The sequence below is a fragment of the Penicillium longicatenatum genome (genome assembly GCF_028827895.1).
Source record: "Penicillium longicatenatum strain IBT 33135 chromosome Unknown contig_2_segment0_segment0, whole genome shotgun sequence".
Classification (NCBI taxonomy): domain Eukaryota; kingdom Fungi; phylum Ascomycota; class Eurotiomycetes; order Eurotiales; family Aspergillaceae; genus Penicillium; species Penicillium longicatenatum.
Window position 1 is genome coordinate 1,363,659 of NW_026643120.1, and position 23,445 is coordinate 1,387,103.

Consider the following 23,445-nt stretch of genomic DNA (forward strand, 5'->3'; position numbering starts at 1 on the left):
GCTGGTCTCCTGTCTCTCCCCTGTCTGGAACAGTTATCGTTTTGGATGAACCATACGTTGCGTGCTGGATCTGACTTGCAAAGATGTACGAGCCCACTACCTCGTTGAATCTTCACCGGCTGAGCCGACAAAGCCTTCAGAAACGATACGAGTCAGACGAGGAAGATGTATCCGAGTCAGATGCCGGACCAGACTTGGTTCCCTCGCTGGTAGGTTCGAACCGAGCCGGAACTATCGACTCAGACCTGAGTGCCGATGAAAACTCGCACATGGATCCTGATTCAGACCGGGAAGAGCATCTCCTGGCTCCATTCCCGGTGGTGAAACGGCCACGACCTGTCTCGATGGACACAGTAAAGCGAAGCAGCGATGCGACCTTTGCGGAAAACACTAGAGTGTTTGACCCCGAAGAAGACATGGTTCTTGAGATTCCACTGCCAGAGACTCCTCCTGAAATAGATCCGAATTTCTACCTACAGCCGGCCATCTATGTCTCGCCAAATACACCACCGACCCACAACAGAAGGTCTCGCTCTTCGTCGCCGTCTTCTATCTTTTCCGTGGAGAACGCCGAGATCCAGGTTGCTAAGAAGATCACCTTGATGGAGCCACCTACTCGCCCAACCCTAGTCTTCATCAACTCTTTAGGGTCACGATCCAAGGGTTCCAGGGCACGACCCAGCCATTCCCGAACACGGGGTAACGCGCGAAACAGAGAATCTCGCATTTTCGATGGAAAGCTCGAAGGCAGTCTTCAAGTCCCACATCTGGCAGACGTTAAACCCAAATCGCCTCGTCCAGAACACTCAACAGACCATGGCTCAACCAACACAACCCCAGACCTATCCACTCTCCACGAGGACTCCCTCGCCGTTCGACGTGGTACAGGCACTGGCGCAAGCGCAACCATAAACAGAGTCTCAGAAATCCCAGTCCTGCCCTACTTCCCCCCATCACCCCACGAGCCCGAGCGACCGGTCTCGCTCCGCTCAAGACCACGCACATCCGGCTCTGAAAAACCATTCCGGTCATCCCGCCGACCAACAGAACCAGGTCTCCGCCCTCCAGCACTCCGCACAGACAGCAACAGCAGCATGCCCTCCTTCTCACCACGCCCCGCCTCACCGTACGATGATCCAAGAACCTACTTCGTTCCGGACCACCGCAGTGAAGGTGCATCACTTTCTTCTCGAGCATGCAGTCCTACTTCAACATCCTCTTCTCCACCACAGCAATACATCCACACATCTAAGCGTGGTCCCATCGCTCCACTGACACCCAGCAACCCAAATATCTTCTCGCAGCGCTCCCCGATGATGCGGCGGATGACACGGAAACACTCTGCCGCGTCGAGTATTCACTCTATCAGTAGTATGCGCTCGGAGGTGGACATGAATATCGCGTATGCGGGTGCCAGCCAGACGGCTGTTAATACGAATTATGATTCGAGACTCGTGCGGAAAGGGAGTCAGAGACGCCATGCTAGACATGCTAGTTCTGCGACTGGTAGTTCTGGTAGCTCGCGCGGATTCATGGGGTTGAAGCTTGGGAAAAGAGCGTTTAATAAGGTTTAATTAATTAGTAATGTTTGATTTTGGGGCCAAGTGAGCTCCTGGCGTTGGATGGATTTTTGTTTTTGGTTTTCGTTGGATCTTGTTTATTGTTCGGTTCTTTTATACATGGCACCGGTTTCCTGTTGGTCATGGGCGTTTTTGATTGATATTGGATGGGCTTATCAACCGCCGAGACTGATTACAAGCGATTCCGTTGGATAATGTCTACTTGCTTTGCAAGCCGTTTCTGGGTGGCTTTTTCTGGTTTATTCTTTTGGTTTATTGTCGCAAAACTGGAGTGAAATTGATATTGCCAGTTGGAGACGGAAGCAATCAGGATGCTAGTTGAATCTTGAGGGCTTGACTAGCTTCTCACCTGGCCAATTTCTAGAGAATATGAAATTTAAACAATTGAATGATATTCTTATGTGAATGACTAGCCCTTGTGTGGACCGTTTTAACGTAGATAATCGAGAACTGAGCAATGGAATGATATATTGCAATGCATCACAAGCAGGAGGATCAAGTACGTGGAGAAAAAAGAAAGCGAGTAAGCCATGTATATGCCGTGGCAAGGCTATGAATACGATCAATAAGGGAAACCAGCAAAACGCAGCGGTTATGCTACGAATATACTCATTTGCGTGCCTCCAGGGCCGCTTTAATAGCTATAAGGGAAATGTAAGTACCATATTGTGTATGTAACAGAGAAATGAACATACCATCACACGAAGTCTTTGCGTCTCCGAAGAGCATTCTTGTTCCCGGCATGAAGAACATGGGATTCGGCACATCGGCTGTGGACTACTTAGCAATGTATAGCATCTAAGGTGAAAGTTGGAGAACCTACCATATCCACTGGACATTCCACGCTTCATCACGATGACTTCCTTACTCTTCCATGCGTGCAAGACAGGCATACCGGAGATAGCGGAGTCCGGCTCCATAGCAATAGGGTTAACCGTATCGTTGGCACCAATGACGAGGGTAACATCGGTATCCTTGAAATCTTCGTTGATCTCATCCATTTCCAGAACGACTGCAAGATGTTAGCTTGTCTCTTTGATTGGTAGGTGGAGAACTTACTGTCATATGGCACAGATGCTTCAGCAAGAAGTACATTGCACTGGCCAGGCATACGTCCTGCCACGGGGTGAATAGCAAACCGAACATTGACGCCTCGAGCACGCAGAATACTGACAATCTCCGCTAGTGCATACTGTGCCTTTGCAACGGCCATACCATAACCAACGATAATGATGACATTCTCAGCGCCGGAGAGTGCTTCCACAGTGTCGTCGATGCTTGTCTGGGTTACTTCACCCTCGATCTTCTTCTGGCTTTGTGGCTGGGTACCAAGCCCGCCGAAGAGAACATTTGTAAGAGACCGGTTCATTGCGACGCACATAATATACGAAAGGATTGAACCGCTTACTCCGATAAGCGAGCCCACACTTGTAAGAAGAGGGTTGTTGAGCATCAGACCCTCAGCGACAAGCGCGAAGCCAGAGTAGGCGTTAAGTACTGTGATAACGACAGGCATATCGGCACCGCCGATCGCCGCGGTCGTCGTGTATCCTTTCAGGAAACTGAGGACAGTACTCGTGCCCAAGCAAGCCGCGGCAATACCAGGATTTGCGGGGGCCATTGTAATGAATGCTCCCATGGTCGCCATGTTACTTCCCAGCAGCGTCGAGTTAATCAAATGTCGACCAGGGAGAATCATCGGCTTTGAAGACATGCGGCCCGCGAGTTTAAGGAAAGCAACAATTGAACCGGTAAATGTAACACCTCCTATGAGCACACCCATATAGGCAGTGACCATGTGCAGTGTTGAGATTTCGCCAATATCAACCATCACGCTACCAATACTGGTCAAAACAGCAGCCAGACCCACAACTGAGTGCAGAGCTGCAACTGTCTGAGGAAGCCCAGTTGGGGTAATGCGACGACCAATAAGTCCACCGACTAAGGCACCGGTTCCAGCCACAACGGCGAATTGAGTCAGCGTTTCAGTGGAGAACCCCACTGCAACCAGTGAGGCAAGAATACCAGAGGCCACACCCAGGATTCCTAGGATATTTCCACGGCGCGCAGTTGTTTGAGAAGCAAGGCTGGAAATAGAGCTCATACAGAGGATCGTACTGACGAGGTACCCGGCTTGCACTATACCAGACATTCCAGTGCTAGCAGCAGCCACCAAGCCACCGCCGAATACGACCGCTGGAATGACATACAGCCATGGGTACTCTGGGGGATCGGTTGGACGTTTGAACATGTCAAGCATACGCTTTGTCACCACAAAGCCACCCGACACATTCACGAAGGCAAGAAGCACAGAAACAGCACCAAGATATTCTGGAAGAGTGGTCGGGACATAACCCCCGCCCATGACGAACAAGCCACCAATACCAACCATTCCTGAGATAGCGTTGGTGACACTCATCAGCGGCGAGTGAAGAGCAGGCGCCACTCCCCATACTGCGCGGTAACCGACCAAGCCCGCAAGTCCGAATGTCATCATATTGCCCATGAAAATGGGGCCAGTGGCCTTTCCAAGAGCGAGAGTGGCGCCGATTGCGCCTGTGACGGTTGTTACGTCTCGAGTTGCCTGTTGCCATGGTGTAAGAGCGAGTTCTGCTTCTTTCTTTGCTGCAATGGCTTCAGTATCAGGCTTTGGAGTAGGAGGAGGAGCAGATGGTGCGGCAGGTGGAATAATCTCGCCGTTGAGAGTGACAATTGATCCACGAACAACTTCATCATTGAAATCAATTCCAAAGGACTTGTCCTTGGGGGCCATAGAGAGCAGGTATTTGATGATGTTGTTAGAGTAAAGCGTCGAGGATTGAGTCGGCAGACGGGACGGAAGGTCGGTATAGCCAATGATAGTAACACCCTCGTAGGTAGATAGCTCACCAGGTACAGTTGCTTCGCAATTTCCACCTGCTTCAGATGCAAGATCTACGATGACGGAGCCAGGCTTCATAGCAGCGACCATTTCCTTGGTAATCAGCTTCGGGGCTGGTTTTCCTGGAATGAGAGCAGTTGTGATGATAATATCAACCTCGCGAGCTTGTTCCATGAACAATTTCATTTCGGCTTCAATGAACTCCTTGGACATTTCCTTGGCGTAGCCACCTTGTCCAGAACCATCTTCTTGGAAATCAACCTCGATGAATTCGGCACCCAAAGATTGAACCTGTTCACGGACGGCAGGGCGGGTATCGAAACCACGAACAATGGCACCCATACGGCGAGCCGAGACAATTGCACTCAGACCAGCTACACCGGCACCAATGACCAGTACTTTACTGGGAGGAATCTTTCCAGCAGCCGTCACCTGGCCAGTCAAGAAGCGACCGAAGTGGTTTGAAGCCTCTAAAACCGCCTTGTATCCAGCAATATTGGCCATAGAACTCAGGGCATCAAAGGTTTGCGCACGTGAGATACGTGGAATACGATCCATGGCAAACGCAGTCACTCCGCGGGCAGCTAGCGCATCCACAATGGGTTTGTTTTGGAAAGGGTATAGAAAAGAGATAATAGTCGAGCCTTTACGAAGAGCTTGGATCTCGTTGAATGGCCCTTCTGCCTGCGGGTTTCGGACTTTCAGAACGATATCACTCTCTGCCCATATAGCGTCACGTTCCACCACCGTGGCACCGGCTTTCTGGTAGGCATCATCTAGAAGCTGTGCTCCTGTACCCGCCCCACGCTCGATCAGCACACGTGAGAAGCCTTTTTTAAGAAGCAAAGCCACATTTTGTGGCGTAATTGCTACACGGCGCTCATTTTGGTGTGTTTCGCGGGGAACTCCAACGGTCAACTCAGTGTAAGGGGTGGTTGGGACAAGGTCCTCAGTCGGAGTGGTGGTCGCTGCGGTTCGCTTAGACACGGAAGGCCATTGAGGTGTTCGGAATGAGTGATTTTTCTGCGACGAGGCAAGGAGAGTGATTTGACGAGTCTGGGAGACTGGTTGCACGTGTTAGAGCTTCATTCTCAACTCATGGGTGTTTTATCTGGACTGTGAAGCTTACCCGCGTGAGTCACTGACAGCAACAATTTCCCCGTTCGAGCACTGGGGGCACGACACGGCCTTAGAACCGACCACAAGGGGAGTGGAGCACTCATTATTGGGGCGCGAAAGGACACAGATCACAGATGGCGAAGGCACATCTGAAGCAGGGTGTCCAAGAGGAGAAGAAGGGAGGGAAGGAAGAGAAGGGAGGACAGGGAAGAAAGGACCGAAAAAGAGGAGTCATAAGAGGAGAAGCTCTCGGACTCCTACCTTGCGCTGAAACGGTACGCGCCCCCGTTTGACACAGTTCTCCCGGTAAATCAAGAAGCCGCAGCCTTAATTGTACGATCCCCGCGGGGTTGGTGGAGTCGTGGGGAAGGCGGTTCGGGCACCTTTCTCCACATCGAGACCTGGGCGGTTTTGGAAGCGAACATGCCTCGACAATGTGATTTGTGGCATCTTCAGATCCACCCAAATCTTGCAAGGATTCTTTGCGCAATGTAGTATCACAGCCCTCGTCCCCCGCAATGACATAGGATCCAATGTTTTCCAATGCCAATTTGCCGATAGTCGGAGCGCGTAGGTCATGGCGTGCGGAGTATATCGGTCATGCCGGCTTTCGGCACTAATGCAGATCCTACATGGCTTTTATACAATTACACTGGGATCTTCATTGGTCTATTCCTTGGATTGCTATTATGAAATTAAAAATGAGTCTTTTTGATTGGCCGAAACCAATGGGAACTGTTGAAAACTGTACGGTAGCAGGCGAAGCGTAGTATTCAAATTGAACATTTCAAGTACATCAGGTACCTACTTATATACAACAGCAGCGACCGCTTCCGCCTCCCATGTCAAATCCATGGAGAAGCGGTCTCACACCCTGATCAGGTGATCCGCTAATCTAGATATAGCATGTATTTAATCCGGTTTTAGCTAACCAGATGTGTAGTGCGGTAAAGAAAACCTTGCTCATACGGTAGCGACCCCGCCCTTAATTTCTTTTAGTTCATCCTACAGTTTCATTCGTAGCACTCTATGGCCGCCGTTGGTGTATAATCTCGTCGTATATCGCACCTATCCCACTATGTCGCGATCCCTGCCGAAGAAGAATAACCCACTGATCCTCGCCGACGCGGCTCCCGCCTGTAAGTCTCAAGCAGTCCCGTGAGCTCTCCCTACTCCACCATATCGTGCCCATGAGGCCTTGTCGTCGTCCGTCTGTAACCTTTTGCTGTTCGTGATCGTAGATGAGGATCTCCTTGCGCTTCGCCGCCTTGGCAGGACCAAACTTTCCGTCAAGCCAGAACTACTTTGCAATGCGAGTAGGCCCGAGAATCTAGAGTTGTTTGAGTATGCCCACCTCCGGGCTCCGCTCCCCGAGGATCTGAAAGGCTCCGAGATCTTCCCATTTGATATTTCCCGTCCGCCCCGAACCACTTGCTTCTTGATGGTAAGGATTATCTCGGTCACCCGCGCGAAGACGTATTATACTCGATAACTAACCCGCGTCTGCTAATAGCGGAGAAGCAAGGATGGTTTTGTAAGCGCAACGATCATGTTCAAGATCGCGTTTCCCTGGGCCAAGGCCGAGGAGGAGAAGAATGAGAGGGAGTATCTGAGATCTCGGGAATACGCAAGTCAGGAGGAGACCGCTCAGAATATATGGGTATCTCCCAATTTTGGTAGGTTCTCGTCGTACAGGGTAGTTTTCATAGCCTGACGATTGTCCTTAGCGTTGGAGCTCGCGAAGGAATACAAGATGTACGATTGGGTCCGTGCATTACTAGATCCTGTCGACATTGTGCAGCACCGCCCTTTGAACGATAGCCCTATTACTCCGCCACCGAAATTTGAGCTGCCGATGGATGAACCTAGGAGCCTCCAAAAGACTCTCGAAATCACCGCTTTAATGGAGGCCACGAAAATCACCCCTTCTTCCTACGAAGACCAATGAATTAGAAGTGAAGGCCAACCAGGAGGAGATATGCCATAGATAACCCCCTTCGATTGTCCGCTCCCAGAGAAAAACTATACATACTCGACGTCAAAACTCAAGAGTCTCGTCGCGACAGCAGGCACACGGTCCCAGGGCAGAGGTACCGAATATCAGTTGACTAATTAGCTAGTGCGTTTAAAAGGGGAGGCCGCAGCTAATAATGAGAGTTATTGGGTGCCAGCTCTGCTTTCCGCTGGCTATAGCCCCCTAGAGGTTGCTGATCTTCTGTCAGAAAAGACATATGACTCCCCATGATTAATTTTCACACCATCAGATATTCCAAGATCGGAGACACAAATAGCCACCACATTCCTCGCTGCTCTTACCATTGTTGTTAATCTAACAAATCCTGTATGCATCAAGTAAAGATGAGTCGTAGAACGTTACATACTAACTTGTATATAAGCTCTCTTTTCATGTAGTATGGTGAGGATATTGCCAGACTGTACCATACGAAGACTTGGTGGGCCTGGTATTTTAAAGCTGTGAGAGCACACGTAGAAATATGTAGATACATGAGTCGGATTCTTAATTGCTTTCGAGTTATACGATTAACGCTTGAAACGTATTCTTAGATACGCAAAGTGGTGATAAAATGACATCTGAATTGTAGGAAGCATGAGGCTATTAGATACACCATCGTGTCACGTCACCTATCCGTCGTGCGTGCCATATATGCGATAGAGCTGTTTGATTGATAGCCTCCCAGTACATCATTACTTAGCAGGTGGTCCTTGGTGAAAGATGAAACAGTTGCAAAGAAAAACACAAGTTAATCGACATAATGCAATTGTATTGGAGTCCAATCGGATCATCTCAATCCGAGGTCAGAACCAGTGACGTATTTAGTCTCCACAGGCCTGTAAATATTCACCAGCATGAAAACCACCCCTATATTGAAAGGCGATTTAATTTTAGACAGGTGTATTAAGTAAATTTGGAAGCCCAAGTATCGAATTTCTAGCTCCTCAATTCTAATTGCCATAAGGCCCAGAAACAGTCTTGCCAGCTTTCTGCGTGAAAATCTCCATCTCTTTAGACAAAGACGAGGAAAGAGCTCCCACATCAGTAATCACATTAACGAAATCATACCCAACATCCACGTATTTCTTTGCCTGGGCACCACTGCTACAGAAAATACCCGCCTTCTTACCGGCCGCGTGGGCCGAAGTAAGAATCTTCTGAATAGCCTGTTCAAGCTGCGGGGCAAAAGCACCCTCAACGGGGTACCCGATGTTGTTGCCGAGATCGAAAGGACCGACAAACAACAAATCGAGTCCGTCAATGGCTGCGATCTCATCAACTGCCTCCAGTGCCTCGCGTGTCTCAATTTGGACGGAAAGAAGAATGTTCTCGTTTGCTTCCTTTAGATACTGAGTGGCTGTCACGTTCGGACCGAATCGGTCCATTGGGAATGGGGAGCCGAAGCCTCGGCGTCCTTGTGGTGGGAAGCGGGATGCTTCAACGAAAGATTTGGCATCTTCGACTGTTCGCACTAGTGGTGCGAGGACGCCGTGGGCACCGGCATCAAGGGCTCCTGTGCATGGTTAGAGATAGATGGGTAGTTGCGGAGCGGGGTAGTGTACGTTTGATCATCCAGGACTGGAAATCTGGCACCCGCACAATGGGGCTGCTTCCATATGAGGTTATAGCTGGGATAGCTTCGTGCATTGCGGCATCTGAAGATGTCAGTATTTTTGGATTGGTTCAACGGGTGGGACTTTCTGACCGTCAATGTTGCCGTGTTCACAATCAACCAGGACCCAGTCGTATCCAGCTCGGGCTAAGGCGCGAGATAGATTGCTACCAGGTAGCATCTGCCAAACTCCCAAGGCAGGTCGTTCGCCCTGGTTGAGGACAGTCTTGACGCGGTTGGTCCCTTGCATGGTGGTGTCGCGGATTACAAGGATGTAAACTCGGAGGAACAAAGTTCTGAGTAGGAGTGTAAAAACGGTTGGAAATTTGATGCAGTTCTAATTATCAGAAAGTTCAGGTGTTGGATTGAAGCAGTACCTAAATGCCCCGCGCCTTTATATCTGGGACTGGTGGGTCTATCCATATCCGAATCGGATCGTCATGTTCCGGGTAATTGACTTCATAGCTCACATCTGTTCAATAATCACTTCAGATAAAATTGGAGAAAATCCAAGGCAGATATTATGTATCTAAATATTGGAAGCCCTCTTCACTGGCTCTTGCTTTGAATTCTTCAGGCACTGGTCAATCTGCTTCGCCATCTGCAAGCATTCCTCATCCCGCAGGGTGGTGGTAAAAAGTTGAATGGAACACGGTGTACCTTGGAGCTGATCGTAGCTATCTATATAGTGAAAAAAAAATTAAAAGATCCTCTCCGGGCAGTTTGGGAAAGGAGAGACTCACAGTCAGCTGCTATTTGATCCTCCTTGAGCTCAAACGTCTTCCCGGCATCTTGCTCGCCCACTTCTCCAAATGGCAGGATGCATGATGGGTACTAGATGATATATTAGCAACGTTCAATATGATAGAACGGAAAGACCTACATCCAAGCAGTTCAAGAAAGTGGTGTAAGGAGCGATGCCAAACATATCGTGCGGTACGGCAGTATTCTGAGCCGGAGGCGCAATGCATATATCAAGATCATGCTGTACCCACAGCTTGCGATAAGCCTCGCGCAGCTCCGCTCGTCGTACGTTGAGTAAAGCTAGCTTCTCCATTCGATCAAGGGTGCTCATATCGGGTAGGGATGGCTTCATAATTTTGCCAAGTCTCTCAAATGTCTTCACAATGTGGCCAATAGCCGGGACAACAGGCTCACCGGCTGATGCGATGAGCTTCCTGGCATTCTGATCGAGATTGAATATGCCCCACGCAATCTCGTTTGCCTCTACAACTCGGCAATCCTTTTCATCTAGATGGACTATTTGGTGGCCTTGGGATTCCAGCAAATCGACTGCTTCGGCCAGCACTCTCTTGATAGGTGGATGGAGAGGAAATATTGATGATTCGGGAACAACACCAATCTTGAGAACTGGTTTAGGATTGACCTGTCTCCACGGAACATCGTGGACACTGGAATCGTAGTTGGCAGGGCGAGCGTTGAAAAGCGACTGGAAAAGTATTTCAATCCCATTCAGATCCAATGAAAGCGGACCGATGCAGGATAGAACAAACTTCATGCCCGGTGTTGTGCAAACGCGCATTCCACCATTGGGGACTCTGGAAGCGCTGGGCCTGAAACCGTATGTCCCACAGCAGTGAGCGGGAATTCGGACGGACCCTATGATTGTGAGCACAGGTGTGAGGGATTACTGTATAGATTGACGTACCACCAATATCTGTCCCCAGTCCAAGAGGCGATCCACGAAGAGCGATCAGAGCGCCTTCTCCACCACTCGAGCCACCAGGTCCCAGCGTGGTATTCCAGGGGTTCAGAGTGCGCCCGAAAACGTTGTTGTGAGAATCGGCTGTCTAGCATAAAATCAGTACTGGGGCCCTGGGATCATTGGAGAAAGGGTTGAGTAAATACCATCATTGTCTGTGGCACGTTTGTCTTCACGTAGAGGACAGCCCCGAGATCCAGAAGAATATTCACAAGGGCTGAGTTTTCGGCAGACACATCATCCAGAAAGGAGACCATCCCAATACTCGCATCTCGTCCCTTGAAGTGAAAGTTATCCTTGATACTGATGGGAAGGCCGTGGAGTGGACCTGCTAGTTTCCCTTGAGCTCGAAGATCATCCAGATATTGAGCTCGCTCCTGAGCCTCCTCAAACATAGTCTCGGCGAGGCAAGAGACCTTCAAGGTGTTAGATAAAATTCCAGAAAAGGTGTCATATGATACCACATACCAACTGTTGGGCAACGGCAGCACGTTTGCAATAGGCCAAAGTCACCTCAACCGCGGTCAAGCTACCAGTAGCCAAAGCAGAGATCAGGCCAGAGACCGTATATCTTTCGGTAATATCTAGCTCGCGGGCTGTCAGAATTCCCGAGTCACGAATCACTTTGTTTCGAATGAGGTCGTTTTTATGATCAGATAAGGGTATATCGAAATTGGCCATGAATAGGCCCGACACTCTCCACTCAGATGGTATTCTGTTGGCGCAATCTTCTCGCTTTCTTGCGACTCTTGCCTGCCAAGAATCCGGTTGATTTATGGGGTCCATTTTGATATGCAGAATGTCCGATTGTCCAATTAGTCTTATAAATCTTCAGTTGCAAATTTTCGGGGGCGCTGAGCATTCGGAAGCTTGTCTTTCATGAGAAAGAGACATGGGGGTATATAAGTTCTCGGACTACTGGGCAGGGGCCCAAGAGAAAAATACGACATTGTGCCCGCAGAAGACGTGCGGCAAGCTCCGAGCAATGTTACTAAATTGCGTGGAAGATACGCGAAATGGATAGGATGCCTCGGCTGAAAGTGGGGTTACGATGCGGGGGTTGGTAGACATTTGAAGCATGGACTGAAGATTGGTGACACAGTTTACATCTGCTATCGCGCTAACGGTTCTCATTCGTTCGCCTAAGTCGGCTTTTATCTGCCGACCTTGAAAGCCAAAGACCATGCTCCTCACCATCTCGGCAATTTCGTGCGCTATGGCTAGACGAGCTCGTATTCTAGAATAGCGGCCATTTGCCATCGATTTCCACTAGCACCAGTGCCTGGAAGCCTCGCAGTAGAACGGAATAGGGTTCACGGTCACACTCAAAACCATTTCAAGGATTACTGTGTCAGGAAGAACACACCAGCTATGGTAAAATTTGAAAAGAATGCAGTGGCATCCTTGGCTGTCATTACTTTCTCTAACATCGTATCATTAATGCGTCTCCCTGCTACGCAGCGACTTTATCTTTCAGATAGCTATAAGAAAGTCAAGGCTCTACTGTTCTACATGATACTGAGAAGGCTACAATGGCCTGTGTCCACAAACATATTCAGAGATGCCTCGAAAATACGAAGAGAAAAGATAGAAAGATCATTCATTGTTCAAACGTTCACTATGCAAGGACGGGAAAATCAAACCGAGCAGAAATCAGTCAAAGAACATACGTGTGGAAGCAGCTCGGGAACATTGCATCTGAAAAGAATAAAGTAAACCGAGTCTCTGATATGTCAGATTACTAAATATTGCACAAGCAGCCGGGGCCCCTATCCTCACGACGGGAGGTCATATGGAAGTCCCGCCAGTGTTCATAAGTGCCTTGAGGAATAAGGTTCAAAAGCTGCAGTCTATAAATCATGTAAGACGACCAGCATTGGCAGCTCTGCGCTGGCACAGAGTATGCTTGGTCCTCGACGATAGCACCCGCGGAGGCAGGAATGCGAGCCAGAAAGTTTGTGCTTTCGAAGCTCCAGCTGTCAAATCTCTTGTTGGGCTCAATAGCAAGCTCGTAAGTACCGGGTGTACCAACAGAATGGAAGTATGTACATAGTGCTGCACCTGGGTGGTGCAGAAGAAGAATCCAATGAGTTGGATATCTAGGTTGCGCCTTGCATATTGCAATGTAGATATCATAGTGCGCGTGATCAATTCGTGGCATATTGACCTATATTTAGTGCTAGCTCGTAATTCAAAAGAAGGAACCGAATCGAAAAATGGAATGGGTAGACTTAGGCTGTTTTGCTTTCTGATTGTTGGTTGTGATGATGGGATTTGACTTCGGTGAGGATTTAATCCTTCTTATACCCATCTCTTGAAGACTTGACCTTGGAGCCATAAATAGTGAAACAAGCCTTTGTTGGAATAACAATAGAATATGTCTCGATGAGACCTGTTGATCATAAAAAGCCTTAGTGGCCACATTTGTGCATACTGTCTTTGAGCCTTGTTGGGATCGCTGTTATAGCCAATATAGATACAAAGAGACAAGGGAACAAAGGCGCAAAGTGGCAAATGGTCTTTTAGTCTTTGTAGGGAAAAAAGCATTTGTTTCATCTTGTTGAGCTCTTTGAAATAGTCCCACTCGACTCGAGTGGTATGGTATAGCGATTTCCAAGTATAGATATGAATAGGCGAACTTGAAACCGAGAGTTCACTGAAAATGTCAGAAGATAGATCCAGTGATATAGAGATACTGGCTTAGTCAAGCGGATGATAAATACAGAGACCAGAAGCCTCTGAAAACGCTCTTCCAACGCCTTCCTACCTAGATTAAGTTGGGCGTAATGTGCAATCACTGGGCTCCCATTGGACAACAGCGAGTCAGCGACCATATGTACACAAATCCATGGCAGAGTCAATGTAGACATTTATACATCAATCAACGAGTCAATCAATTCATTACCATCCAGAGCTGAGATCTAGACTGTTAATATGTAGGCCGGGTGTGTCATCTTTGAGCCTTGGCGATGATTTGACAAGGAATCAATCCATATTAACTTTCGAAGACAAGGATGGCCTACCTCCTCTAGAATTTTGCGATGATACAAAGAAATCCAGCCTATCATAGTTGAGGTATTTGCATGAATGCAGGTCCGATCGAGTCAAGCCTGATGAACTTTGCAGTAAGCGGATTTGGGGTCAAAACCGCGGAAGCCGCCACGCACAGTGATCTGCACGGAATTTATCCGGTACCCGTGCCAGTCGCAGCTGAAACAGGTTAAGAAAAACGTAGCCCTGCACCTCAATCAATAATTTCAATCTGATTTGATCGCAGCTGTAAAAAGGCAAAAGGTCTGAGAGCTAGCGACGTGGCTGAGTGGGGAGAGTTTGGATGATTAACCACTAGAGATGATCGACCCCAACACCCACGGCACCAAATAATGTTCCGCATGCCTGCCCTTGGCGCAGTTGGAGTCCTCAGCCTTGTGGCTATTTGATTTTCAAGTTATTCCTTTCACCATGCTACCTTGAAAAGGGTTTCCTATGTCTGAATCCCACGCAGCGCGCTCCCGAGTCGCCCTCCCCGATGGAGATTCGCCCCGTGGGCGCGCCAGTGATGTCCGGGTCGTCTGAGTCGCCTGATTCCCACCAGCCCGCCCCGCCCCGTAAACGAGTACGCCGCTGGCACCACCGAGGATTCACAGGCTGTTCTACCTGTCGTCGCCGTCATGTTCGCTGCGACGAAGCTTCCCCCTCCTGCAAAAACTGTACGAGGCTGGGACTCGAGTGTGATGGGACGCAGGGCCGAATGACCTTTAAGGTCTATGGCCCCACACAAACCCAGGAACCACCGCCAACAAAAGCACCCAAGAAGCGGAAGAAGAAAGAGTCGAATCCAAGCCAGCCGATTCCGGGTACGGGAACCCTCATTATAAAGAAGGAGGAAGTGCATGAGCCATGGGAAGCTGTTGTGGTTTCGCCGACTACTTTACCGCAACAATCGCAGGTCAAATTTTGTTACCACGAACCGATGCCGGCAAACCGCGTGCCCGCGTGTGTTCAAACCACGGATGATCGCTACTTCACCCATTTTATCGACCAGGTGTCCACCCTCCTTATTATTTACGATAATTCTATCAACACCAATCCTTATCGAAGGCACTTTCCTGATTTCGCGCGCTCGTCCCCTTCCATGGTGGGTGCCATGGAAGCTTTGGGCGCGTTACATTTGGCCAATACTTCTGCTGGGCGGCAGCGCATTTCGCATATCCAGCAGGCGATGAGTAAATATGGTGAAGTCGTACAAATTTTCCGGAGCCGGTATGCTCGGCCGAGCCAACAACTAGGAATGACCGACTTTGCTACTTGTTTATTGCTCTGTCTTTTCGAGGTTTGTCGATCAATCGAGAAAGCTAGTCAAATGGGATCATTTTATTGACAAACTAATAGATGATGGACTCCCAAAACCATAACTGGGCCGTGCATCTTAAGGGTGCCCGTGAGATCTATAACCTTCTTTTCTACCCCCACACTGGCGGTACCTCCACTCGCGAAGATCAGAGGATTGCTGAGTCCAATCATCCTCTGCGATCATTCCTTGTGTCTTTGCTGTCCTACCTCGATGTGGCTGGTGCATGTGCTACCCCCGGTGGTACCGTTGTCGAAGGGAATTATTGGAAGACCCTTGGAGGCGGATGGGAATACAACCTAGGGACACCTAGCTTATCATCATCCACAATGCCCGACAATCCGCGCTTAGTTGAATTGCGACACGCATGGTCAGGAATGATGGAGGTTCAGACATCGATTAGTCTTCTCGCTCGTGATAAACAATGGATGCCCCCCGACCAGCAAGACATGGTTTATAAAGATATTTTCAACCGATTGGTGGTGTGGCGGGCTAGCACGCCAATTAGCCTCCAGCTCCTGGGTGATATGGAACTCGACGATGAAAGTCTGCGCCAATTTCCTTTCCCCGATATGTTGGAGTATGTTGGATGCGTTGAGGCTTATGAGAAGGCGACCTTCGTGCATCTACATCAAATTGCTGGTACGGGTCGACCGAATTGGATCACTGATCGAACTTACTTGGATATGCTCATCACCCGCATTCTCACCTTGATCCGCAAGTTATCCAAGGGCGTTGGCCAATTAGCCGTTCTATGGCCCCTCTTCATCGCTGGACAGGAAACGCGCAAAAAAGACGAACAACAATACGTTCGCCAAACAATGGAGGAGTTGAAGCGTTTTGGCTTCAAAAATGTCGACAAGGGCTTAGAACTACTAGAGGGAGTGTGGTTCAAACGACGGGCTTTCCCTGAAGGTTGGACCGAGACATTGGATGAAATTCAGTCGAATATTCTCCTACCCTGATCTATGAGTTACCCACCAAACTTGAACGGGCAGGCCCCTTCGGACGACCTCTGAATCTCGAGCACACATTACTTGCATCACGTACGATAGCGCATTGGAGAGCCTCCAACCATGCACATAGTTTTTGCATATACCTTCATACTCATGCCATGAATACCAATTTACGAATTTTATGATATGATCAGCCTTCTCTTTTCATGTTCGAATAGTCTCAGTCTCAGAAATATCAGCCCGTGCAATGCACGGTTCGCTCCAGGAAAGCTCACGCGGGTCCCAAGTGGGGCCCGTATTCAACCGGTTTTTGGTGGGCTTCATGACCACGAATCAGCAACGAGCTCTAACTTGCTTTTTCCCTTGGGGAAATGTTGCGCCATCCTCCTCTCCACTCTGATGCGTCCCCGCTGAAATCATGGAACCTTTCCCAGGCCGCGAACCACGGGTTAGCATTCAGATCCTCCGGCTCCTCTCATCCACCGTCTAAGTTTCCACCAAGCAGGCTAGACGCGGTCGGCGCCTTAAAAAAATCAAGAAAAAAAAGACATAGCTTTGGACGGACCAGACAGCTCCGGGATTCCAACACATTGCTTCGGAAATCGGAACGCAGTGAACGCTTATTTCTTATTCCCAGCTCTTGTAACCATCATCTTGACTGATCTCCAGGTAACGTGGGATCTAATCGAAGCTCGAAACTGGGCTTACTGCAGGGAAACAAGCTCAAACTCAGCAGCAAAGACCTGCGGGTGATAACTCCCCCTGAGCTTTTCCAAGATAGGCTACTGCAGTGGGCTCCCTAATCTTCCCGTTCGGTGGGGTTGTTCCTGACCGGGGCGCGAAACGGAACCATACTCTGGGCCGATGTCAATCGGGGAAATTTTCATCTTTGACTTTTGATTCTGTATTCGATCTGCAACGCAAGGATAACCTTGTTAAACCAACATTATCCCGATTTTCAGCCTTGCGAGTTTTTTCCTTCGTAATTAGGTCATCAGGAAACTCCTTTATTCGCGGGTATGGCGCAAGAGAACCTTGTGGTCGACGGTCGCGAAGACTTGCATGTCGCTGGTGAGGGCGATCTGAACGAAAATGGGGCCAAAGATGATGCGGCTTTGCTGGTAAGTAGCTGCAATTGCACATATGCCTAGCTCACTATCTTTCGGAGTTATAGACTAACTTTATTGCAGCAAACCATGGGATATAAGCCGGTAGGGATCAAGCCTATCTGATACACGATTTCTATGATCGGCAATTGATAACTGTTTCGGCTCAGGTGCTTCATCGGACTTATACGCTCTTTGAGAACTTTGCAACTACCTTTGGTGAGCAATAGCATGAAGATTTCTTGATGCGGAGTTTTGCTAATTTTTGTAGCTGCGCTTTACTTCGTCGGTGGTGTGCGCGTCACTTATAGTACCGGTATTGCGGCAGGTGGAAACCTAGCTTACTGGACTAGTTACCTGGTCACTCTGGTCTTCACTTTTATCACGGCCGCTGTCATTGCCGAGGTGTGCTCGGCTTCTCCCTCTGCAGGTTCGATTTACCTGTGGGCGGCGGAAGCCGGTGGCCCTCGTTATGGCCGTCTGCTGGGATTCATTGTTGCATGGTGGAGTACCACAGCATGGACCACCTTCTGCGCCAGTAACACCCAAGCTGCCGCGAACTACATGCTTGCTGTATGTCTCAAATGATCCGATCAGTGATTAGCTAATATTGACATTTCCTAGGAACTCACCGTGTTTAACGTTGACTTCCCCAAAGACACCGACAGTGTTAAGTTCCGTGCTGTGCAATGGATTTGCACTGAACTCCTGCTTGCCCTAGCTGCCCTTCTGAACTTCATGCCTCGTAAGCTCGGCTTTTTCTGGTATCATCTATCATCTTTACTGACGCAAATCCTTCAGCTCGCTACTTCAGATATGTCTTCTGGGTGTCCGCTGGGTTTGTCATGTTGGACTTCTTCCTCAACCTCATCTGGTTGCCTATTGGTGCCGCCAACACTTGGGGTTTCCGCTCAGCCCACGAGGCTTTCATGACAACCTACAACGGCACCGGCGCTCCCGAAGGCTGGAACTGGTGTCTGTCCTACCTGGCCACGGCCGGTATCCTGATCGGTTTCGATGCCTCTGGTCACGTTGCCGAAGAGACTAAGAATGCCTCGGTCACTGCGGCCCGCGGTATCTTCTGGAGTACCGTCGCTAGTGGTATTGGTGGCTTGGCTACCATCATCCTGTTCTTGTTCTGTTCGGTGAGTACCAAGCCCATCATTAGCAATAATACTCGGACTCTACTAATTCTCATCTAGCCTACCGCCGATGTCCTCATGAGCTTCGGCTCCCCACAACCTTTTGTGCCACTGTACGCGGTTGTCTTGGGCAAGGGCGGTCACGTCTTCATGAACGTTGTCTGCATCGTCGCGCTCTGGCTGGTAAGATCCGAGATGCCTTCGAGAATGTCTATATTTTAACTATTTTCAGAACACTGCGATTGCCATAATTGCCGCCTCTCGTCTCGTTTTCGCCGTCGCTCGTGATGGTGTCCTCCCATTCTCGGGCTGGGTTTCCAAAATTCACGACGGCCAGCCGCGCAATGCCGTCATCGTAGTCTGGGGCGTCGCAGCCCTTGTTACTTGCACCATCTTGCCCTCAAACGTGGCTTTCACTTCTCTCGTTTCGGCGGCCGGTGTTCCCAGCGCCGCTGCCTACGGACTCATCTGCCTCGGTCGCCTATTCTGTACCCCCACGCGCTTCCCCAAGCCCAAATGGAGCCTTGGTCGGTGGAGCAAGCCCTTCCAGTTCATCGGTGTGTTCTGGAATGGATGGGTCGTGGCCGTCCTATTCTCGCCATATGAGTGGCCCGTCACCGGGGCTAACCTAAACTGTTCGTATTCCATATCACCGTATTTGTGTTCCTCGAACTAACTTATTTCAGATGCCCCTATCATCATGGGAGGTGTCACCATCATTGCATTGGTCTGCTACTTCATCATGCCAGAAAGCGCCTGGCTCCCGAATGAGCGGATCACGCATTTCATCGACTCGAAGGGTGCGAACGAAACAGTCGAGGAAATCGAATCCTCGACTCAGGGCGAACCAAATGCCGACCGGACGTGATACGAGCATATCACCCGGTCCACCCTTCTCGTCCATGCCTCCCTCGCTTTTGGCGCGTGTTTTAGTTTCCTCGCCGCGCCTGCGGAAAATTACTTTGGCTAATCGTCTTAATTGACAACATCGTTGCAGTTTGCCATTTTTTGATCATTTGATCATTGTTCGGAGACCATGGGTACCTGTGCTTCTCCGAGGGCATTGCAGCACGATTGACGGGTGTTCGGGGCTTTACTCAAGCCTCGTTCTGAGACCTTACCGTTAGAACTTGATCTGGATAATACCAGCGAAAGGACATCAACTTAGCTAGAATCAGACTGTGATCCTTGCTCTTACTAGTTTCAGTGAATCAATTTGGAATTCTTTTGTTGGACTTGATTTATACATGTATCTGATAGCCGAGATCGTGAGTATAGTAGATGGGATGTATCGTAGTTTGCGACCTCGGGCTAGTACCTAGTACACTAGTTGAGCCAGTCTTTAAATTGAAATACTCATAGCTTGTGGAGCTAAAATTAGTCTCAGGGGTTTATAGTTTCCCGAGCATAACGGCTGTATCAGCAAAGCGGCCAATGCGGGGAAACAACGGGATTCACGCCGACATATTGACTACCGAGCCCCCTCACCTGGGCATCTCTGCAGAACCATCTTAACATTTAAATTCCTTCCAGCTTCCCAAAGCACTTCTTTCGTCCACAGCATTCAAAAATTACACCACAAGATTCGTACAATTCTCCCAAAATGTCCCAAGGCTCAAGACTTCAAGGCAAAGTTGCCATCGTCACCGGTAAGGTCTCGCATCTACCTTAGCTCTGCGCTGCATGTACCCAATGCTCATAAAACCACCATATAGGAGGTGGCTCCGGATTTGGCGCCGCAATTGCCCGTCGCTTCGGCGAAGAAGGCGCCAAAGTAATCGTCGCCGATATCAACACCGAAGGAGGCGAGAAAGTAGCCTCGCTGAACCCCGCAAACCTGATCTTCCAACGCGTGGACGTGACACAGGCGGATGACTGGAAGACAGTTGTTGACATTGCGTTTTCCAAATTTGGACGATTGGACATTTTGGTTAACAATGCTGGCACTACATACCGGAACAAGGTGGGTTCGAAGTTGCTTGAGTATGAGATAAGAGAGTGTTGTTGCTAATCGTTATACAAGCCCACGATTGAGGTGACCGATGACGAATTCGAGCGTGTGTTCAGTGTCAATGTGAAGAGTATTTATTTGGCTGGAAAGATCGTTCTTCCTCGTTTTATCGAACAGGGGTCTGGGGGGTCGATGATCAACATCTCTTCTACGGGTGCGAGTCGGCCGCGGCCGGGGCTGGTGTGGTATAATGCATCCAAGGGAGCAGTCACAAATGTGAGTTTGCTTTCCTCTTCAATTGGCCGGTGGAGCAGTGTTGATTTTCTATATAGGCTACCAAGGGTCTTGCAGCGGAATATGGTCCGCACAATATTCGTGTGAACTCTGTTGCGCCTTTGCTGTCTGGAACTGGACTCTTTTCTATGTTTACGGGCATGGAAGATACGCCTGAGAATCGGACGAAGTTCATTGGTAATGTGCCCCTAGGACGTCTTACCGAGGCAGATGATATTGCCAATATGTGCTTGTATCTTGCCAGTGATGAGGGTAGCTTTATCAATGGTACGGAGATGGTTGTTGATGGTGGAAAGTGCATTTGATTTCGTGTTGCTTCTTGTTATAGGCGAATATGGCATTTGGAATTTTTGAAGATCATAACCCATTAGCAAAACATATGGGGAGAATGAGGTAGCCGGCATCTATTCGGGATATGTTCAAGGCTTTAAAGCATAAGACTCGATATAACTTTTCATCCAGCAGGTAATCACCTCCATTATATATTCTCCCATGTTCAAGGCTTTCACTTGTTAGAATCGGCGCTTCTCCTCAGCCGGTTGGTTGTCAACTGCTTTCTCAATTTTCTCCAACACCTCGGGTGTCAACTTATCAACAAAGGCCAAAGCACGCACGTTATCCCGCACCTGCTCTGGCCGCGAAGCACCGGTTATCATGGAAGAGATGTTGGGATTCTTCAAAATCCACGCCAGAGACAGCTGAGCAGTGGTAATGCCCAGACCATCAGCAATAGGTTTCAAAGCAGCCGTCTGCTCCAACTGCTTGGTCCACGCATCGTCACCAACAGTCTTGCGCAGACCCTTCACATATCCATCTTCAGACTCTGCTAGCCGAGAACCCGGTGGTGGCGCCGTAGTCCCATTGTACTTGCCTGTCAAGACACCCCCCTTAAGCGGCGAGAAGGTAGTAAGGCCCAGTCCGTGGGCATCGTAGAGCCAGCGATATTCCTTTTCCACGCGCTCGCGTGCAAGAAGGTTATATTGTGGCTGCTCAACGACGGGGCCCACGAGACCCAATCTATCAGCGATGCGCCAGGCATCTGAGATCTCGCTTGCGGACCACTCTGATGTTCCCCAGTAGAAGGCCTTGCCGTTGTCGATGAGATAGTTGAAGCCGCGGACGACCTCCTCCATTGGAGTGTCGCGGTCTGGGCGGTGGGCGTAAACAATGTCTACGTATGGCAGGTCCAGTCGCTTGAGGGATTGGTTCATGCCCTCGACAATGTGCTTTCTTGAGAGGCCGTTGTTATTGAGTGGCTTGGCAGGGTTGGCGGCGTTGGCGCGGCCCCAGTAGATCTAGTTAAGGATCAGAATTGAATGGTGTGGATATAAGCACGGGTTGATTAATACCTTGGTTGAGATCACAAGATCATTCTGCTTCCAGCCAAATTTCTTAATTGCCTCTCCGAGGACAATCTCGGATTGGCCACCAGAGTAAACCTCGGCGGTATCAAAGAAGTTGATGCCAGCATCATACGCAGCCTTCATGCAGTCGAACGCAATTTCTATTCCTGTATTAGATGGGAAGCATTCATATCATTGCGTTACTCACCGTTGCCGACATGGCCACCGTAAGTGAGCCAGCTACCCAGGGAAATGACAGAAACCTTCAGTCCTGTCCGGCCAAGGTGGCGGTACTCCATCTCAGGAAGAGCGTCAGACATTTTGATGGGATTTAGAAGTAAGATTGAAGGTAAGATAGGTGAGACAGATGAGAAAAGGGAGATTGAAGAGAAAAAGCCAGAGAGAAAATACAATGAGGTGAGGGGAGTAATTAGAGCGGATTCGGTCTCTTAAATGCGTTATATCCGGGCCGATGCGGGGGTCATGCACGGGCCACATGGCACTGGACCCTCATTTCCCTCATTGAGACGCCGAAGCAACTCCACCTATCGTATGCAGAACTCTGTTCCATTAGATTTTGCCTAATTTCCTTTGCTTTGAAATCCATTCCTTTCATTTCGTCATTGCGGCGTAATGTTGGGATTGTTCCTGGACTTTGATATCTTCTTTGATAGCCTATCTGTAAATCTGCATCAGCATTTATAGGAGACATCAATTGAAACAATCAGATCCCTTACTCTACAGAATTTAACGAGATAGATTCTCATAAAGTACGAAGCTACAACTACTTATAACGCTGCGTAGCTTCATGACTTCCTGGGGTTGTGGAGTATGCCGGATGGGTCAAGGATAGTTAACGTGTCCACGGTTGACTACTGGGTACTATTCGGCCACTTCTCCCCAAAACTTAAGTAATGTACAAGATACCACGTACTTTCCATTGCTAAGTTCGTTATTGGTATTCTCCTAGCTCGATATCTGCAATGTTAGTGTCTCCCAGAGCAACGTATAAATCTCGATCCGAGACTATTCCACCTTAGATGTCCTTGCTTAGTTTCTCTTGTTGATCAATTGAGCCTTATGGCATGCTTCTCCACAATAATAACACCAAGCTACACCACACCCGTGCACGGTGTAGTGTAGATAGCCAAGTTGGAATGGTCGTTGAGTGAGAATGCCGCAATTGTGGCAGGGTGTGACCATAAGGGAGCAATTGTAGGTATAATAATGACGAAAGATATGATATGAAAGACAAAAAGGCTCTAAATATATAGATATCTAAGGCTGGGAATGATGCGCCAAAACAAAAGGACTTGATTCGGATTATTTCGTTCTCAATTGACTTGAACTGACAGAGTTAATGTTCCTACGCC

General features: G+C 49.0%; 10 protein-coding genes across 10 annotated transcripts; 5 read left to right on the top strand and 5 right to left on the bottom strand.

Annotated features, from left to right (window-relative positions):
- Positions 1-83: 83 nt before the first annotated feature.
- On the top strand, positions 84-1,574 carry N7484_003036 (uncharacterized protein; the record flags this gene model as incomplete). The annotated part of the gene is made up of 1 exon (XM_057113456.1): positions 84-1,574. The coding sequence occupies one exon, from the start codon at positions 84-86 to the stop codon at positions 1,572-1,574; it is 1,491 nt and encodes a 496-aa protein (XP_056973596.1).
- Positions 1,575-2,189: 615 nt separating this feature from the next.
- On the bottom strand, positions 2,190-5,684 carry N7484_003037 (putative nicotinamide nucleotide transhydrogenase; the record flags this gene model as incomplete). Its single annotated transcript, XM_057113457.1, has 5 exons — positions 2,190-2,221; positions 2,276-2,350; positions 2,404-2,592; positions 2,640-5,525; positions 5,591-5,684. The coding sequence occupies 5 exons, from the start codon at positions 5,682-5,684 to the stop codon at positions 2,190-2,192; spliced, it is 3,276 nt and encodes a 1,091-aa protein (XP_056973597.1).
- A 974-nt stretch (positions 5,685-6,658) lies between these two features.
- Positions 6,659-7,528, top strand: N7484_003038 (KilA-N domain-containing protein; the record flags this gene model as incomplete). The annotated part of the gene is made up of 4 exons (XM_057113458.1): positions 6,659-6,719; positions 6,744-7,024; positions 7,094-7,256; positions 7,308-7,528. The coding sequence occupies 4 exons, from the start codon at positions 6,659-6,661 to the stop codon at positions 7,526-7,528; spliced, it is 726 nt and encodes a 241-aa protein (XP_056973598.1).
- A 1,016-nt stretch (positions 7,529-8,544) lies between these two features.
- N7484_003039 (HpcH/HpaI aldolase family protein) lies at positions 8,545-9,456 on the bottom strand (the record flags this gene model as incomplete). Its single annotated transcript, XM_057113459.1, has 2 exons — positions 8,545-9,107; positions 9,300-9,456. The coding sequence occupies 2 exons, from the start codon at positions 9,454-9,456 to the stop codon at positions 8,545-8,547; spliced, it is 720 nt and encodes a 239-aa protein (XP_056973599.1).
- A 606-nt stretch (positions 9,457-10,062) lies between these two features.
- Positions 10,063-12,622, bottom strand: N7484_003040 (putative general amidase; the record flags this gene model as incomplete). The annotated part of the gene is made up of 5 exons (XM_057113460.1): positions 10,063-10,826; positions 10,876-11,017; positions 11,076-11,345; positions 11,398-11,644; positions 12,600-12,622. The coding sequence occupies 5 exons, from the start codon at positions 12,620-12,622 to the stop codon at positions 10,063-10,065; spliced, it is 1,446 nt and encodes a 481-aa protein (XP_056973600.1).
- Positions 12,623-12,670: 48 nt separating this feature from the next.
- On the bottom strand, positions 12,671-13,090 carry N7484_003041 (uncharacterized protein; the record flags this gene model as incomplete). The annotated part of the gene is made up of 1 exon (XM_057113461.1): positions 12,671-13,090. The coding sequence occupies one exon, from the start codon at positions 13,088-13,090 to the stop codon at positions 12,671-12,673; it is 420 nt and encodes a 139-aa protein (XP_056973601.1).
- Positions 13,091-14,458: 1,368 nt separating this feature from the next.
- Positions 14,459-16,245, top strand: N7484_003042 (Zn(II)2Cys6 transcription factor; the record flags this gene model as incomplete). Its single annotated transcript, XM_057113462.1, has 2 exons — positions 14,459-15,262; positions 15,322-16,245. The coding sequence occupies 2 exons, from the start codon at positions 14,459-14,461 to the stop codon at positions 16,243-16,245; spliced, it is 1,728 nt and encodes a 575-aa protein (XP_056973602.1).
- Positions 16,246-17,255: 1,010 nt separating this feature from the next.
- N7484_003043 (putative amino acid permease) lies at positions 17,256-19,352 on the top strand (the record flags this gene model as incomplete). The annotated part of the gene is made up of 9 exons (XM_057113463.1): positions 17,256-17,357; positions 17,427-17,447; positions 17,513-17,561; positions 17,614-17,915; positions 17,967-18,087; positions 18,144-18,487; positions 18,545-18,667; positions 18,717-19,119; positions 19,171-19,352. 9 exons carry the CDS (start codon positions 17,256-17,258, stop codon positions 19,350-19,352), a joined length of 1,647 nt encoding a protein of 548 aa, XP_056973603.1.
- Positions 19,353-20,087: 735 nt separating this feature from the next.
- On the top strand, positions 20,088-21,034 carry N7484_003044 (SDR family oxidoreductase; the record flags this gene model as incomplete). Its single annotated transcript, XM_057113464.1, has 4 exons — positions 20,088-20,133; positions 20,200-20,447; positions 20,508-20,711; positions 20,768-21,034. The coding sequence occupies 4 exons, from the start codon at positions 20,088-20,090 to the stop codon at positions 21,032-21,034; spliced, it is 765 nt and encodes a 254-aa protein (XP_056973604.1).
- Positions 21,035-21,241: 207 nt separating this feature from the next.
- N7484_003045 (uncharacterized protein) lies at positions 21,242-22,392 on the bottom strand (the record flags this gene model as incomplete). The annotated part of the gene is made up of 3 exons (XM_057113465.1): positions 21,242-22,024; positions 22,079-22,233; positions 22,281-22,392. 3 exons carry the CDS (start codon positions 22,390-22,392, stop codon positions 21,242-21,244), a joined length of 1,050 nt encoding a protein of 349 aa, XP_056973605.1.
- Positions 22,393-23,445: the final 1,053 nt, after the last annotated feature.